Source organism: Myotis myotis, unplaced genomic scaffold (genome assembly GCF_014108235.1).
Source record: "Myotis myotis isolate mMyoMyo1 unplaced genomic scaffold, mMyoMyo1.p scaffold_m19_p_15, whole genome shotgun sequence".
Lineage (NCBI taxonomy): Eukaryota > Metazoa > Chordata > Mammalia > Chiroptera > Vespertilionidae > Myotis > Myotis myotis.
The window spans coordinates 23,127,593-23,143,612 of NW_023416319.1; the positions used below are offsets into that span (position 1 = coordinate 23,127,593).

Genomic DNA, 16,020 nt, shown 5'->3' on the forward strand with positions numbered 1-16,020 from the left:
TCATCTCCAGGGAGCTGTTGCTGGAATTTGTTAGGATTAATGGCTGTTCTATAGGAGTATTCTCCTCATATAAAAAAGTCTCTTCCCCTCTTCCACTTCATTCTCTCTTTTCGCTCTTTTTTTTTTCTTTTCTTTTCTTATCTCGCTTTTATTTTCCCCCCTCCTTTTTCCCAATTTCATTTTTGCACTCCTTTTTTTGGTCCCTACTTTTCTTTTCTTTTTTCTCTTTTATCTTTTTCTCTTCCTTCTTCCTTATCCCCTAATTCTCTTAATTCAGGTGGTCACCTTTATTTGGGGTTATTAATATCGTGAATATATTTGTGTATAGTGCCTGGTACGTGGTGCCTTGTTGTGTTGTATTTTGTGCCTTTAAATCAACGCAACAGATCCAAGCAACAGCAACCTCCTGAGCACCACACCCTCTGCTGAGGAACAGCAGCTGTACGTGAAACCTCGCCCCACCAGCCAGAAGAGCCACCACAGCTGTGAACAGCACCCACCAGAGGAGCTGCTGCCAACTGAAGAGCAGCTGCTACCGCAACCGCCCGAAGAGCAACCACAGACCAAGGAGTCACTGTCACCAAGGGAGCAGCCACTGAACGACTCAACGTCTAGATATGTCAGTGAGATCAAACATGGGTAGACAAAGAAACCCCCAAAGGAAAGAGAAGGAGGACTCTCCAGAAAAGCAGCTAAGTAATACAGAGACATGCAACATGACAGATAAAGAATTCAGAATAAGGGTCCTAGAGTGCATAAACCGGATGGAGGAAAAAATCGACAACCTCTGCAAGAAGCAAGACGAAACAGATGAAAAAATCGATAACATATGGAAGAAGCTAGAAGAAACAGATGAAAAAATCAACAACTTAAGTAAGACCCAAGAAGAAATGAAGAGTGATATAGCTGCAATGAAAAACTCCATTGAAAGTATCAACAGTAGACTGGGTGAAGCGGAGGACCGAATTAGTGAATTAGAAGACAAGGAAGCAAAACACACCCAAATTGTACTGCAATTGGAGAAAAAAATGAAAAGACAGGAGGAGAGCCTAAGGGAGCTTTGGGACAACATGAAACGAAACAACATACGAATAATAGGGGTACCAGATCAACAGAAGGATGAACAAGGATTAGAAAACCTATTAGAAGAAATAATATCAGAAAACTTCCCTGAGGTGGGGAAGAAAAAAGTCACACAAGCCCAGAGAGTCCCAAACAAGGTGAACCCGAAAAGACCCACACCAAGACACATCATAATTACCATGGCAAATGTTCATGACAAAGAGAGAATCTTACAGGCTGCAAGAGAGAGACGGAAAGTTACATACAAGGGATCTCCCATTAGATTGTCAAATGATTTCTCAACAGAAACACATCAGGCCAGAAAAGAATGGACGGAAATTTACAAAGTGATGCAAAGCAAAGGACTGAATCCAAGAATACTCTATCCAGCAAGGCTATCATTCAAACTTGAAGGGGAAATAAGAAGCTTCACAGACAAAAAAAGGCTAAGGGAGTTTATCACCACCAAGCCAGCAATGCAAGGAATGCTAAAGGGACTGGTATAAAAATAAGAAATAAAAAGCTCAGAAAGAAAACAGCCACACAAAAACAGAAATGCCTACAAACAAGTACCTTTCAATAATAACTTTAAACGTAAACGGACTAAATGCTCCAAACAAAAGACATCGAGTGGCTGAATGGATAAAAAAACATGACCCATACATCTGCTGTCTACAAGAAACCCACCTCATTAGAAGGGACTCACACAGTCTGAAAGTGAAAGGATGGAAAAATATCTTTCAGGCAAATGGAAAGGAAAAGAAAGCTGGGGTAGCAATACTTATATCGGACAAAATAGACCTCAAAGTGAAGGCCATAACAAGAGATAAGGAAGGCCACTTCATAATACTAAAGGGATCAATACAACAAGAAGATATAACCCTGGTAAACATATATGCACCCAATGCAGGAGCACCCAAATTCATAAAAAAACTCCTGGAAGATATCAAAGGAGAGATCGACAACAATACAATCATAGTAGGGGACTTTAATACACCACTAACAGCACTGGATAAGTCCTATAGACAAACAATCAGCAAAGATACAGCAATCCTAAATGACTCACTAGATCAGATGGACTTAATAGACATCTTCAGAACACTTCACCCCAAAGCCAGGGAATATACGTTCTTCTCAAGTGCTCATGGGACATATTCAAAAATAGACCATATATTGGGTCACAAGCAAAGTATCCCCAAATTCAAGAAGATTGAAATCATAAAAAGCGTCTTCGCAGACCACGATGGCATAATATTAGAAATAAACTACAATAAAAACAACCCAAAATACTCAAACACCTGGAAGCTGAATAGCATGCTATTAAATATTGATTGGGTTACCAATGAAATCAAAGAAGAAATTCGAAACATCCTGGAAACTAATGACAATGAAAACACAACAATCCAAAACCTATGGGACACAATGAAAGCAGTCCTGAGAGGGAAGTTTATAGCTCTACAGGCCTATCTCAAAAAACAAGAAAAAATGGTAGTAAATCATCTAACTCTACAACTCAAAGAATTAGAAAGAGAGCAACAAGAAAACCCCAGAGTGAGCAGAAGGAAGGAGATAATAAAGATTAGAGCAGAAATAAATGACATAGAGACCAAAAAAACAATACAGAAAATCAATGAAACCAAGAGCTGGTTCTTTGAAAGGATAAACAAGATTGACAAACCTCTAGCCAGACTCACCAAGAAGCAAAGAGAGAGGACCCAAATAAACAAAATCAGAAACGATAGAGGCAAAATAACAACAGACCCCACAGAAATACAAATGATTGTTAAAAAATACTATGGACAGCTCTACTCCAACAAACTAGACAACCTGGAGGAAATGGACAAATTCCTAGAAAAATACAACATTCCAAAACTCAATCAGGAAGAATCTAAAAATCTCAACAGGCCAATAACTATGGAAGAAATTGAAGCAGTCATCAAAAAGCTTCCAGCAAACAAAAGCCCAGGACCAGACGGCTTCACAGGGGAGTTTTACCAAACATTCAAGGAAGAACTAAAGCCTATCCTCCTCAGACTACTACAAAAAATTCAAGAGGAAGGAACACTTCCAAGCTCATTCTATGAAGCCAGCATAACCCTAATACCAAAACCAGGTAAAGACAACACAATGAAAGAGAATTACAGGCCAATATCCCTCATGAACATAGATGCCAAAATCCTCAACAAAATCTTAGCAAATCGGATCCAGCAGTACATCAGAAAGATCATACACCACGACCAAGTAGGATTTATCCCAGGGAAGCAAGGATGGTACAATATCCGCAAATCAATAAACGTGATACATCACATAAACAAATTGAAAGAAAAAAACCACATGGTCATATCAATTGATGCAGAAAAAGCATTTGACAAAATTCAACACCCATTTTTGATAAAAGCTCTCAGCAAGGTGGGAGTAGAAGGATCATACCTCAACATAATAAAAGCCATATATGACAGGCCCACAGCCAACATCATACTCAATGGACAAAAACTAACACCATTTCCCCTAAGAACAGGAACAAGACAGGGATGCCCCCTCTCACCACTCCTGTTCAACATAGTACTGGAAGTGTTAGCCATTGCAATTCGGCAAGAAGAAGAAATAAAAGGCATCCAAATTGGAAAAGAGGAAGTAAAACTGTCCTTATTTGCAGACGACATGATATTATACATACAAAACCCTAGAGACTCCATCAAAAAGCTACTGGACTTAATACATGAATTTGGCAATGTAGCAGGATACAAAATTAACCCCAAGAAATCCGAGGCATTTCTATACACCAATAGTGAACTTTCAGAAAGAGAGATTATAAAAACAATCCCGTTTACCATCGCACCAAAAAAATTAAGCTACCTAGGAATAAACTTAACTAAAGAGGTAAAAGACCTCTACTCAGAAAACTACAGGACGTTGAAAAAAGATATAGAGGAAGACATAAACAGATGGAAGAACATACCGTGTTCATGGATTGGTAGAATCAACATCATTAAAATGTCCATACTACCCAAAGCAATCTATAAATTCAACGCACTTCCCATTAAAATAACAACGGCATACTTCAGAGATCTAGAACGAACTCTCCAAAAATTCATCTGGAATAAAAAAAGACCCCGAATAGCTGCAGCAATCCTGAAAAAGACCAAAGTAGGTGGGATCTCAATACCAGATATCAAGTTGTATTACAAAGCCACTGTTCTCAAAACTGCCTGGTACTGGCACAAGAATAGGCATATAGATCAATGGAATAGAATAGAGAGCCCAGAAATCGGCCCGAACCAATATGCTCAATTAATATTTGACAAAGGAGGCAAGAACATACAATGGAGCCAAGATAGTCTCTTCAATAAATGGTGTTGGGAAAATTGGACAGATATATGCAATAAAATAAAACTAGACCACCAACTTACACCATACACAAAAATAAACTCAAAATGGATAAAGGACTTAAACATACGACAGGAAACCATAAAAATTTTAGAAGAATCCAAAGGCAACAAAATCTCAGACATATGCCGAAGCAATTTCTTCACTGATACAGCTCCTAGGGCACTTGAAACTAAAGAGAAAATGAACAAATGGGACTACATCAAAATAAAAAGCTTCTGCACAGCAAAAGAAACCATCAACAAAACAACGAGAAAACCCACTGTGTGGGAAAACATATTTGCCAATGTCATATCTGATAAGGGCCTAATCTCCAAAATTTATAGGGAACTCATACAACTTAACAAAAGGAAGATAAACAATCCAATCAAAAAATGGGCAAAGGACCTAAATAGACACCTTTCAAAAGAGGACATTCAGAAAGCCAAGAGACATATGAAAACATGCTCAAAGTCACTAATCATCCGAGAGATGCAAATCAAAACAACAATGAGGTACCATCTCACACCTGTCAGACTGGCTATCATCAACAAATCAACAAACGACAAGTGCTGGAGAGGATGTGGAGACAAAGGAACACTTGTGCACTGCTGGTGGGAATGCAGACTGGTGCAGCCACTATGGAAGACAGTATGGAGTTTCCTTAAAAAACTGAAAATGGAACTCCCATTTGACCCTGTGATCCCACTTCTAGGAATATATCCCAAGAAACCAGAAACACCAATCAGAAAGGATATATGCACCCCCATGTTCATAGCAGCACAATTCACCATAGCTAAGATCTGGAAACAGCCTAAGTGCCCATCAGTAGATGAATGGATTAGAAAACTGTGGTACATCTACACGATGGAATACTATGCTGCTCTAAAAAGGAAGGAACTCTTACCATTTGCAACGGCATGGATGGAACTGGAGAGCATTATGCTAAGTGAAATACGCCAGTCAATGAAGGAAAAATACCACATGATCTCACTCATTCATGGATAATAGAGACCATTATAAACTTTTGAACAATAATAGATACAGAGGCAGAGCTGCCTCAAACAGATTGTCAAACTGCAGCAGGAAGGCCGGGGAGGGTTGGGGGGCAGGAGGTAGGGGGGTAAGAGATCAACTAAAGGACTTGTATGCATGCATATAAGCATAACCAGTGGACATAAGACATTGGGGGATAGGGGAGGCTAGGGGACTGTCTAGGGCGGGGGGATAAAATGGACACATATGTAATACCCTTTGTAATACTTTAAGCAATAAAAAAAATACAAAAAAATAAAAAAATAAAATAAAATAAATTCCATAATCATTTCTCAGGAAATATTTATTGGGGGTGTGAATAACTGCAACTCTCATTTACTGTTTGCTCCAACACCAGAATATATAAACATTTGAAACCTTCAGTAACACTACACACACTATAAAACCAAAAAAAATCAATTCCTCAGGGAAACAGGAAACAATACATTTGAAGCACAACACTTTACATATCTCTTCCTTCTTATTTTTAGACATTAATTACAGAAGTTTTTTATTTTATTTTATTTTTATTATTATTATTTTAAATATGTTTTATTGATTTTTTTACAGAGAGGAGGGTAGAGTTAGAAACATCAATGAGAGAGAAACATCGATCAGCTACGTCTTGCACGCCCCCTACTGGGGATGTGCCGGCAACCAAGGTACATGCCCTTGACCGGAATCGAACCTGAAACCCTTGAGTCCGCAGGCCGATGCTCTATCAGCTGAGCCAAACCGGTTAGGCCTTATTTTTATTTTTTTTAAAAATATATTTCTTTGTTGATTTCAGAGAGGAAGGGATAAGGAGAAAGAGATAGAAACATCAATGATGAGAGAGAATCATTGATCGGCTGCCTCCTGCATGCCCCTCACTGGGGATCAAGCCCACAACCCAGGCATGTGCCCTTGATCGGAATCGAACCTGGGACCCCTCAGTCCACAGGCCGACGGTCTATCCATCGAGCCAAGCCAGCCAGGGCAAATTACAGAAGTTTTTAAATAAAAAAAAAAAGAAAAAAACAAAAAAAAAAATAGAATTATATAACCAGCTAAACTATTTTTTCCCTGTCCATGTACTTATTTATTCATAGCTGAGTTAAGTCAAACTATCCTATATAATAAAAGTGTAGTATGCAAATTGTCCCCTTGACCGGGAGTTCCTCCAGGAGTTCACTTGGGGGCAGTGCTGGCCAGGGGAAGGGAGGCCCCAGCCAGCAGCCACTAGGGACCCTACCAGTGCACGAATTTCGTGCACTGGGCCTCTAGTTAGAAATAAAGTGACATTTGTGAAATCTTATGCAGAATATAAAATCAAAGATAAGTGTGCACTGAGCTTTGATTCATACTTACAATATCTTTAAACCAGACAAGACATCATGAGACACATGTGAGCCTAACAACTGCTATTTGCAACAAACTAACCAGCTAAACTATTAATCAAGCATGAGGGTGTAAGAAGGTATTCTAGGATATGCAAGGACTTAAAAAGTGAACTTCCCTCTTTGGAGGAAGTTATTGAGGCAGTTCAACAAAACCAACCAGTGAGATAATAAAAACACAAAGAATACAGGAAACAGTTCTCAACCCAGAGAGTAGAGAAGGAAAGTTCCAGGGTAACAGCTATGCATGATCTAAAAATTCCAGAGAGCAACTGGTACACATTTGAGACAAAGGCCTCTGGAGCTGTTAGAAGACAGTAAGCCAACAACTGATAGAGCATCTGTTTATTCCTGAGGATTGCTTTTGGCTAGAAGCATGGAGATTTACACTGACAAAATGAATTCAAATTAATTCAACAATTACTTACTGCATATTTTATGAGGAACACTTTTAGAAATTAGTTTATATAAAAATAAAATATATATAAAGGTTCCCCTTTTTAACTCAAGGACAGCAGTTAAAAATATATCATCCCTGAGTAAGCTTCTCTAAATTCTTTATCACAGACCCACCATTATAATCTCTTTTAAGATATTCTTTTAGCCCAGTTGGCATGGCTCAGTGGTTGAGCATCAATCTACTGGTATGAACCAGGAGATCATGGTTTGATTCCCAGTCAGGGTACATGCACTGTTGCAGGCTTGGACCCCATCAATGATTCTCTTTCATTATCAATATTTCAATCTCTCTCTTTCCCTTCCTCTTTGAAACCAAATATATATATATATATATATATATATATATATATTCATTTTTTAAAGATATCCTTTTTAAATATTTTTTAGTAAGACCTTTATTAAACTAGTCTAATTGGCCCTTGGAGCAACTTCTGGTAGGGCAAGAGTAAAAAATGAGGAGAATAACTTTTTCCTCCCCATTTTAAACAAGGGAAACAGTTGGAGGCAGTTAGGTAGGCTTCAAATTAAATACTTTATTTTTGCATTCAGCTGTATCTTATCATGAGATAAAAAGATCAATACTTTTTTCTATTTTTTTATTATTTTATTTTTATTCTTTTATTTGTACAAACACTACTCCATTCATATTTTAACTGTTCTATTACTTTTGAATATACCTAAAGAGAGCATGCTCATTCCACAATAATCTCTTTGGTCTTTGTATTCCTCAGCTGAAGAACCCAATGTTTTAGCTTATTCACATTTAAATGTCCCTGTTATATGTTTTTTGGGGGGTAATGTTTCATCAATTGATTGTTCAAGATTTTGATGACCTATGACTATATATCAGGATAGAACAATGCTCCTATTTTACTTTTAATCTCTGGCCTAAAAATATCCAATAATTTCTTGGCCTTTTCTTTTCTTTTGTTTTTTCTTTTTTAAATATATTTTATTGATTTTTTACAGAGAGGACGGGAGAGGGATAGAGAGTTAGAAACATCGATGAGAGAGAAACATCGATCAGCTGCCTCCTGCACATCCCCTACTGGGGATATGCCTGCAACCAAGTTACATGCCCTTGCCTGGAATCGAACCTGGGACCCTTCAGTCCATAGGCCGATGCTCTATCCACTGAGCCAAACCAGCCAGGGCTCTTGGCCTTTTCTAACTGGAAAAGCCATTGATTACATTGACTTTTATGAAAACTGCTTCTATTAGAGTTTATTTCTGTTTAAGTCTACACTGTCAATTTCACAGTTTTATTTTGGTTTTGATGGGAAGAGAGTTATAGATATTTTGGTTAAAAAGTAAAACAAATTAAAACTTCAAACAACTGGGTAAGTTAGGATTCTTCACAAGTAATTTATAATAATGGAAGAGGAAATATATTGTAGCTGGGAAGTAAACATCAAACTAAAATTGAATTCTAAAATATACTTCAGTAAGCAAAATTATAATCTTTTGAAAAAAATTTATACTTACAGGCAAATGAGTAAACACTTGAAAGATGCTTCTCAAAAAATTAATAAGATCCATTAAATAACCACTAGCTCTTCCATCTGGCTCAGACATTGTCCAGTCATAATCAGCAAGCTGAACAAACTCATCAATTTTTTGATTAAGTTTGGTATATATTTCTCCTTCTGCTGCATGTCGGGCATCCTGACAGGGGACAAAATAACAACCAACAAGAAATGGTTATAGAAACAGATAATAAAATAAGTTTTCTTAAATTCTAAATTTTGTTACATATTTTTCTTTGGTGTAATATTTTAGTCATTTATGCAAATATTTGTGGCCAGGTGCACAAAATTCGTGCACAGAAGGGGTTGTTCCCCTCAGCCCAGCCTACACCCTCGCCAATCGGGGACCCCTTGGGGGATTCCAACTGCTGGTCCACAGGGATCGGGCCTAAAATGGCAGTTGGACATCCCTCTCGCAATCTGGGACTGCTGGCTCCTAACCACTCACCTGCCTGTGTGCCCAATCGCCCCTAACTGCCTTTGCCTGCCTGCCTGATTGCCCCTAACCCCTCTGCCTGCCTGCCTGCCTGATCACCCCTAACTGCCCTCCCCCGCCAGCCTGACCTCACCCCCAAAGGCCCTCCCCTGCCAGCCTGATCTCGCCCCCAACTGCCCTCCCCTGCCGGCCTGATCTCGCCCCCAACTGCCTTCCCCTGTTGGTCTGATCGCCCCTAACTGCCTCTACCTCAGCCCCCACCACCATGGCTTTGTCCGGAGGAAGTCAGACGTCCGGAAGATGGCAGGTCAACCCGGTCTAATTAGCATATTATCCTTTTATTAGTATAGATTAGACTATTTACTAGTCTAATATTTTAGTAATTTATTCAAAGTACTGCCTGTTGGCTGGCAGTACTCTCTTGTGTCTTTTAATGTATTTTTATTGGTTTCAGGTATGTGCTCTTGACTGGAACCAAACCTGGGACCCTTCAGTCCACAGGCCGATGCTCTATCCACTGAGCCAAACCGGCTAGGGCTCTTGTTTTGTTTTTTCCCAACTTCACTATCACCTTTTTTGTCTTTGTGTCACAAGATAATTATGAGTTATTAATTCTGAATTGTTCTCATAGCTCTAAGATGACCTTTAAAAGAAAAAGAAGTAGAAAAACAGAAGCTGTGAAGAATGCAAAGACCACCCCAATCCACTGACTCATTGAAGGGAATTAAGTTGGACTACCACAGAAGAAATAAAATGGTTACTGGTGTTTTAAGTTGAAGGGGAAAAGTTAACTTCTCAGAGAAGGAAAAAAAGAAATAAAGGGAGTGATGCAAAAACAGCAGAACAAGGATCTCTACACGTTCTCTTCTCCACAAAGCAACTAAAAACTAGCAAAAATGGTCAAACTAACTTTTCCAGAATTCTAAAAATTAACTCAAACCTTGTAGCAATGTAGGCAGCATTTATTTTTTAAAAAATAGTTGAATCTTGGTAAGAAAACAAGTTTTGTAGCATTTTAACATGCCCTATTTCCATTCTCCCTCCCCTGCTCCAGTTCTACAGTGCCCTTGAAAATCTACATCTCACAACTGGTGAAAGCCAGAAGCCTGTCAGTCACCCAAGGGAGCAGAATGGGTTGGAGTTCCTTCATAGCCATATCCCCAGAGAATTTTCATTTGACCTACTTGGTGGTTCTTGGAAGACCCCACTTTCAGGGATGTCTTTATATCTACTTTAAAGACATAGGGCAGAGGGATGTCCCAGGCAGAGGGATGTCCAACTGCTGTTTTAGGCCCGATTTTTACACTGAATAATCCAAATTACCTGAATTGGGGCTTGTCCGGGGCAAAAAGCCTATTCCCTGGGGACATTTGTTGACAACAATTAGAAACAATTGTTTAACATCGCAAATACCTTAAGCAGTGGATAATCAGGCACACAACAGGCTAACCAAAAAGCTTAAAAGGGAAAACAGAGGAATGAGATGTCAATAGATGGCTCTGAAAAGCTCTGACATATCCCTGGGAATCTTGAAGACTATGTACATCTAGAAGGCCATGTAGGGCTCTGTGCATGCTCAGGAAAGACCTAAGCTCTCATCTATGGTTGACCTTGAAACTCTTTGCAAGCAGGAAGTGAAGGTTAAAGCAGATGAGCACTGAAGCATGCCCCAATGCACACAGAGTCCTTCACAAAGACTGGGGACTTATTGGTCCCAGGCTTTTAAGAAATTTTTAATGATTGTGTCCAATCATTAGCTGGCCACTAAGCTAACCAAGCAGAAATTTCTGTGGCCACATGTGATAAAGAGTATAGACTTTCTAAAATTAATTCAGAAAAGTCACAAAACAAGCAATCACCAGGAATAAACAATAAATCTCAGCATTACTACTCTTGTGCTTTAGGGAATTATTATTAAAGTAAAAGATACTTAAACATAAGCACTGTGATACTGCGACAGACAGGCAACCTGATAACGGAGTGGACTACAGCATGGAAATGCAGAACAAAGGGATGATTCACATTCCGGCCAGGACAGAACAAAATGGCACAAGATTTCATCTCGCAATTTAAAATTTATTCATTGTTTCTTTCCAAAATTTTTCATTTAATACTTTTAGACTGCAGTAACTGAAACCACGGAAAGCAAAATTGAGGATAAGGGGGGACTACTGTATGACCATAAAAACAGATAGAAAGAGGAGTCAATTTAAGACTGAGTTTTTATTTCTCTACTTGACATCAGTGTAAGAATCAAGAAAATTATTCTATTCTTATATTTGGTACCTAAAATCAATCAAAAAATTAAAAATATTTGTTTGCTTATGCTTCAAATTAATTTAGTGACATGGCTACTTTCACCAGATTTTTTCATTATATTACATTAATGTGATTTTTAAAAAGTTTTAGGTTTTAGGATATGTGCCTTACACAAATACCCAAATGCCATCAGGGTCCAGGCAGGTAACATGAAGTAGTATGGCAGACAAGGTGATGGAGGGGGGGTCGGGGGAGAGTGGGGGCAGGCACAGGATGACTGTAAAGCATAAATCTAAAGGTATTCAAACTCAAAATGGTACAAAACCAAATCAAACATGTCTATAGGATGACATCTTTCTACTTATTATACACTGTACTTGTTTATTTAGTTATCTGCCCTGTTAGATTAAAAAATCCTGCCGAAACCGGTTTGGCTCAGTGGATAGAGCGTCGGCTTGCGGACTGAAAGGTCCCAGGTTCGATTCCGGTCAAGGGCATGTACCTTGGTTGCGGGCACATCCCCAGTAGGAGATGTGCAGGAGGCAGCTGATCGATGTTTCTCTCTCATCGATGTTTCTAACTCTCTATCTCTCTCCCTTCCTCTCTGTAAAAAATCAATAAAATATATTAAAAAAAAAAAATCCTAATGGTTCAGAACCATTCCACATGTTCTCAGCAACTAGCACAGAACAACAGAAATATATTTTTGCAAAATAAACATAATTTAATATATCCTCCCAGGCCAAAACTGTCAGTATAGATGAAAAGTTCCAACCAATTATTGCCTATTCACAGAAATGTCTTTGGGGACACAATCAAAACCTTACTTTTGAAAAAACAAAATATTTCATTTATTGCTCCCTATCAAAGTAGCCTGTCCTGGAAACACCTAAGTCCTTCACACAGTCACTTGCTAGCTACTCCACTTTTAGCCATTTGCAAAAAAGGGCAATATAGGTTTTGAACCAGAATCAAAGTCCAGAATGATTCAAAATCCATTTTCTGGATTATCTACTATTATTATAAGCCATTATAAATTAAATAATTTTCTACTTCTCAAATTACCTTAACTACCTCCTTTTCTTTTTTAAAAGGTCAGTGCCACATTTTTGCCTTTCCAGTTTTCAGGGACTTTTGTACCTCATAAGTGTTAAAGAATGGCTAGGGCCTTTATAGTAGCATCTGCCTCTTCCTAGGTAATCTAGGTTGTTTGTCATCAGGTCTGCAAATCATCTGATATAAATAGATTTTTAAAGTACTCCTCAATCATTTCCTTCCCTACCCTATTTCTGCTTCCTACAACCTTTATAAGAGGTACTTGCTATATAATTAACTGATTACTGATGATAAGTTACAGAAAAACAGAAAGCTGAGCACTTTTCATGTATCCATGGGGGTTGAAGAGTCCATAAATTTTGTTGATCTTCCCCTTTTACTTATAGAATGAAAAAAAATGCTGTTGCTTTTTCTGTTAGCTTTTATGTTTTTGGTAAAGTATTATTCTCACTATTTACTTTTCTGTTTAATTGGCATAATTGTTTATTCTATTCAATAAATATTTAAGTTTTGCTTTTCTCTGATCTACTTTTTGGATTTTATATAATTTAAAAATGTATTAAATTAGCTGCAAGCATAAAACTGCTTTATGCAGCCCTCTCTAATGGGGAAAGATAAGAGGAGAAGCTTATGGTAACAAGTAACAGAAGAAATAAATGTTACATGCATTGCTTTTATATTTTTAAAATGTATTTTTATTGATTTCAGAGAGGAAGGGAGAAGGAGAGATAGAAGCATCAAGGATGAGAGAGAATCACTGATGAGCTGCCTCCTGCACAGCACGCCCCCTACTGGGGATCGAACCCGAAACCTGGGCATGTGCCTGGACCAGGAATCAAACCGTGACCTCCTGGTTCACAGGCCAATGCTCAACCACTGAGCCACACTGGTCAGGCTACAGGCATTTTAAAAGATGACAATCAAGCTGTACAACAAAACAAGAAAATATACAAAAGAACACTTGACCAATAACACAAAAAAACTATGCACACGGCATATAAACCATCAGAGGTTGAAATGTAACTAATCAGTCAAGAATATTGCAAGTGTGACAGCAACACAATAATAAATCAACTGTCTATTTGTAAAATAATTGAAAAATTATAATTTAAATAAGAAATTTTTAAAACTCTTACTAAAAAAGGTACAGAGCCCTAACCGGTTTGGCTCAGTGGATAGAGCATCAGCCTGCGGACTGAAAGGTCCCAGGTTCAATTCCAGTCAAGGGCATGTACCTTGGTATGGGCACATTCCCAGTAGGAGGTGTGCAGGAGGCAGTGATTGATGTTTCTCTCTCATCGATGTTTCTAACTCTCTATCCCTTTCCCTTCCTCTCTGTAAAAAATCAATAAAGTATATTTTTTTAAAAAAAGGTATAGAGATATCCCATGTGCCACCTGCCCCCACATTTGCAGTCTCCTCCACTATCAAAATGCCCTACCTGAGTGGTACATTTTTTACAATCAATAAACCTACATCATTATCACCCAAATTCATAGTTTACATTTGGGTTCAGAATGTATTGTGCTATACATTCTGTGGATTTGAACAAATGTACAATGACATGTAGCCACCACTATTGTATCATACAGAGTAGTTTAATTGCCCTAAAAATCCTCTGTGCTGGATCTATTCACCTCTCCCCCACCCCTAATTCATGGCCACCATTGATCTTTTTACTCTGTTTTGCCTTTTCCAGGATATCACATAATTGGAATCAAACAATACGTAGCCTTTTCAGATTGGCTTCTTTGATTTAGTAATATGTCATTTAAAATTCTTCCATGTCTTTTCATGGCTTGATAGCTCATTGCTTTTTAGTGCTGAATAACATTCCACTGTCTGAATGTACCACAGGTTATCCATTCACTTACGAAGCACATCTTGGTTGTTTCCAAGTTTTGACAATTAAGATAAAAGCAGCTATAAACACACATGTGTGAATTTGTGTGTGGACATTGTTAACTCACCTTGGTAAAAAACAAGGAGTATATCTACTAGACTGCATGGTAAGAGTATGTTCAGTTTTATATGAAATTGTTAAACTCTCTTCCAAAGTGGCTGTATCACTTTACACTCCCACCAGCAATGAATGAGAATCCCTATCAGTCCGCATCTTCACCAGCACTTGGTGATGTCAGTGTTTTGGATTTTGGCCATTCAAGTATATATGCAGTGGTATCTCACAGTTAACTTGTAATTCCCTAATAATATGTTATGAGGAGCATCTTTTCAGATACGTGCTTGCCATCCATATATCTTCTTTAGTGAGTTGTCTGATCAGGCCTTTTGCCCATTTTAAAATCGAATTGTTCATTTTCTTATTGTCGGATTTTAAGAGTTCTTTGTATGTATAGTTTGAATAACAGTCTTTTAACGAATAATTTTCTTGCAAATATTTTCCCCCAATCTGTAGCTTGTTCTCTTATTCTCTGATGATGTCTTTTTGCAGTTTTTAACAAAATCCAATTGATAATTATGTCCTTAATAGATCATGCCTTAGGTGTGATAGCTAAAAAGTCATTGCCACTCAAGGTCATCTAGATAGTCTCTAATGTTAATTTCTTGAAATTTTATAATTTTGCACTTTACATCTAGGTTTATGACCCACTTTGACTTAATTTTTGTGAATGGTATAAGGTCTGTATCTAGATTCATTTCTTTGCATGTGAATAACCAATTGCTTCAGCATCATTTGTTGAAAAGACAATCTTTGGTCCATTGTGCTGCCTTTGTTGCTTTGTCAAAGATCAATTAAATATATTTATTTGGGTCTATTTCTGGGCTCTCTATTCGATCCCATTGGTCTATGTGTCTATTTTTGGCCAGTACCACACTGTCTTTATAATAAATCTTAAAGTCAGATAATATCAGTCTTCCAATTTGGTTCTTCTTCTTCAATATTGTGTTGGCTCTTCTGGGGCCTTTGCCTTTCCATATAAACTTTAGAATTACTTTGTTGACATCCACAAAATAACTTGCTGAGATTCTGATGAGGAATGCATTGAATCTGTGCTTTTATAAAATATATATAGCACAGTTCAATGAAAAACATCTTTTTAAAGTACATGGACTATGTCCCTACCTCCATAGGAAGAGAATTTCACGTCCTTAAAGACAATTTACCACTGTCACTTTAGCCATAGTCCTAAAAAAAATGTTGTTACATAGTAATCAACAGTTTTAAAAAGGCAAACTAGAAAAAGAATCAGAAGCATATGCCTTCTTAGCTCTCACAGTTGTAATCACTGCCAGTACTCAAAGGGAAAGGACTCTTCTGAGTGGCAGGTTGGAAAAGCTCCCTGGAGCCAAGTTAAAGAGCTCTGATCCAAAGAAAAAGAAGGGTTCATTTCTCTACTACATAGATTAAAAAGGGAATGGTATTTCTGTTTCCCTCCTCTATTCTGATGCAAATCTTTTCAGTTAGAAGTCTTATATTAGT

The 16,020-nt window shown here is 37.9% G+C and overlaps 1 protein-coding gene across 8 annotated transcripts in view; it reads right to left on the bottom strand.

Moving 5' to 3' along the window:
• The window catches only part of EXOC6 (exocyst complex component 6), a 155,673-nt gene that overhangs the window by 56,481 nt on the left and 83,172 nt on the right, over positions 1–16,020 (bottom strand). For all 8 annotated transcript variants that reach the window (XM_036336585.1, XM_036336583.1, XM_036336584.1 and 5 more), the window contains one exon: positions 8,787–8,966. In XM_036336585.1, the coding sequence (XP_036192478.1) occupies positions 8,787–8,966 (180 nt within the window). The remainder of the gene's footprint in view (positions 1–8,786; positions 8,967–16,020) is intronic.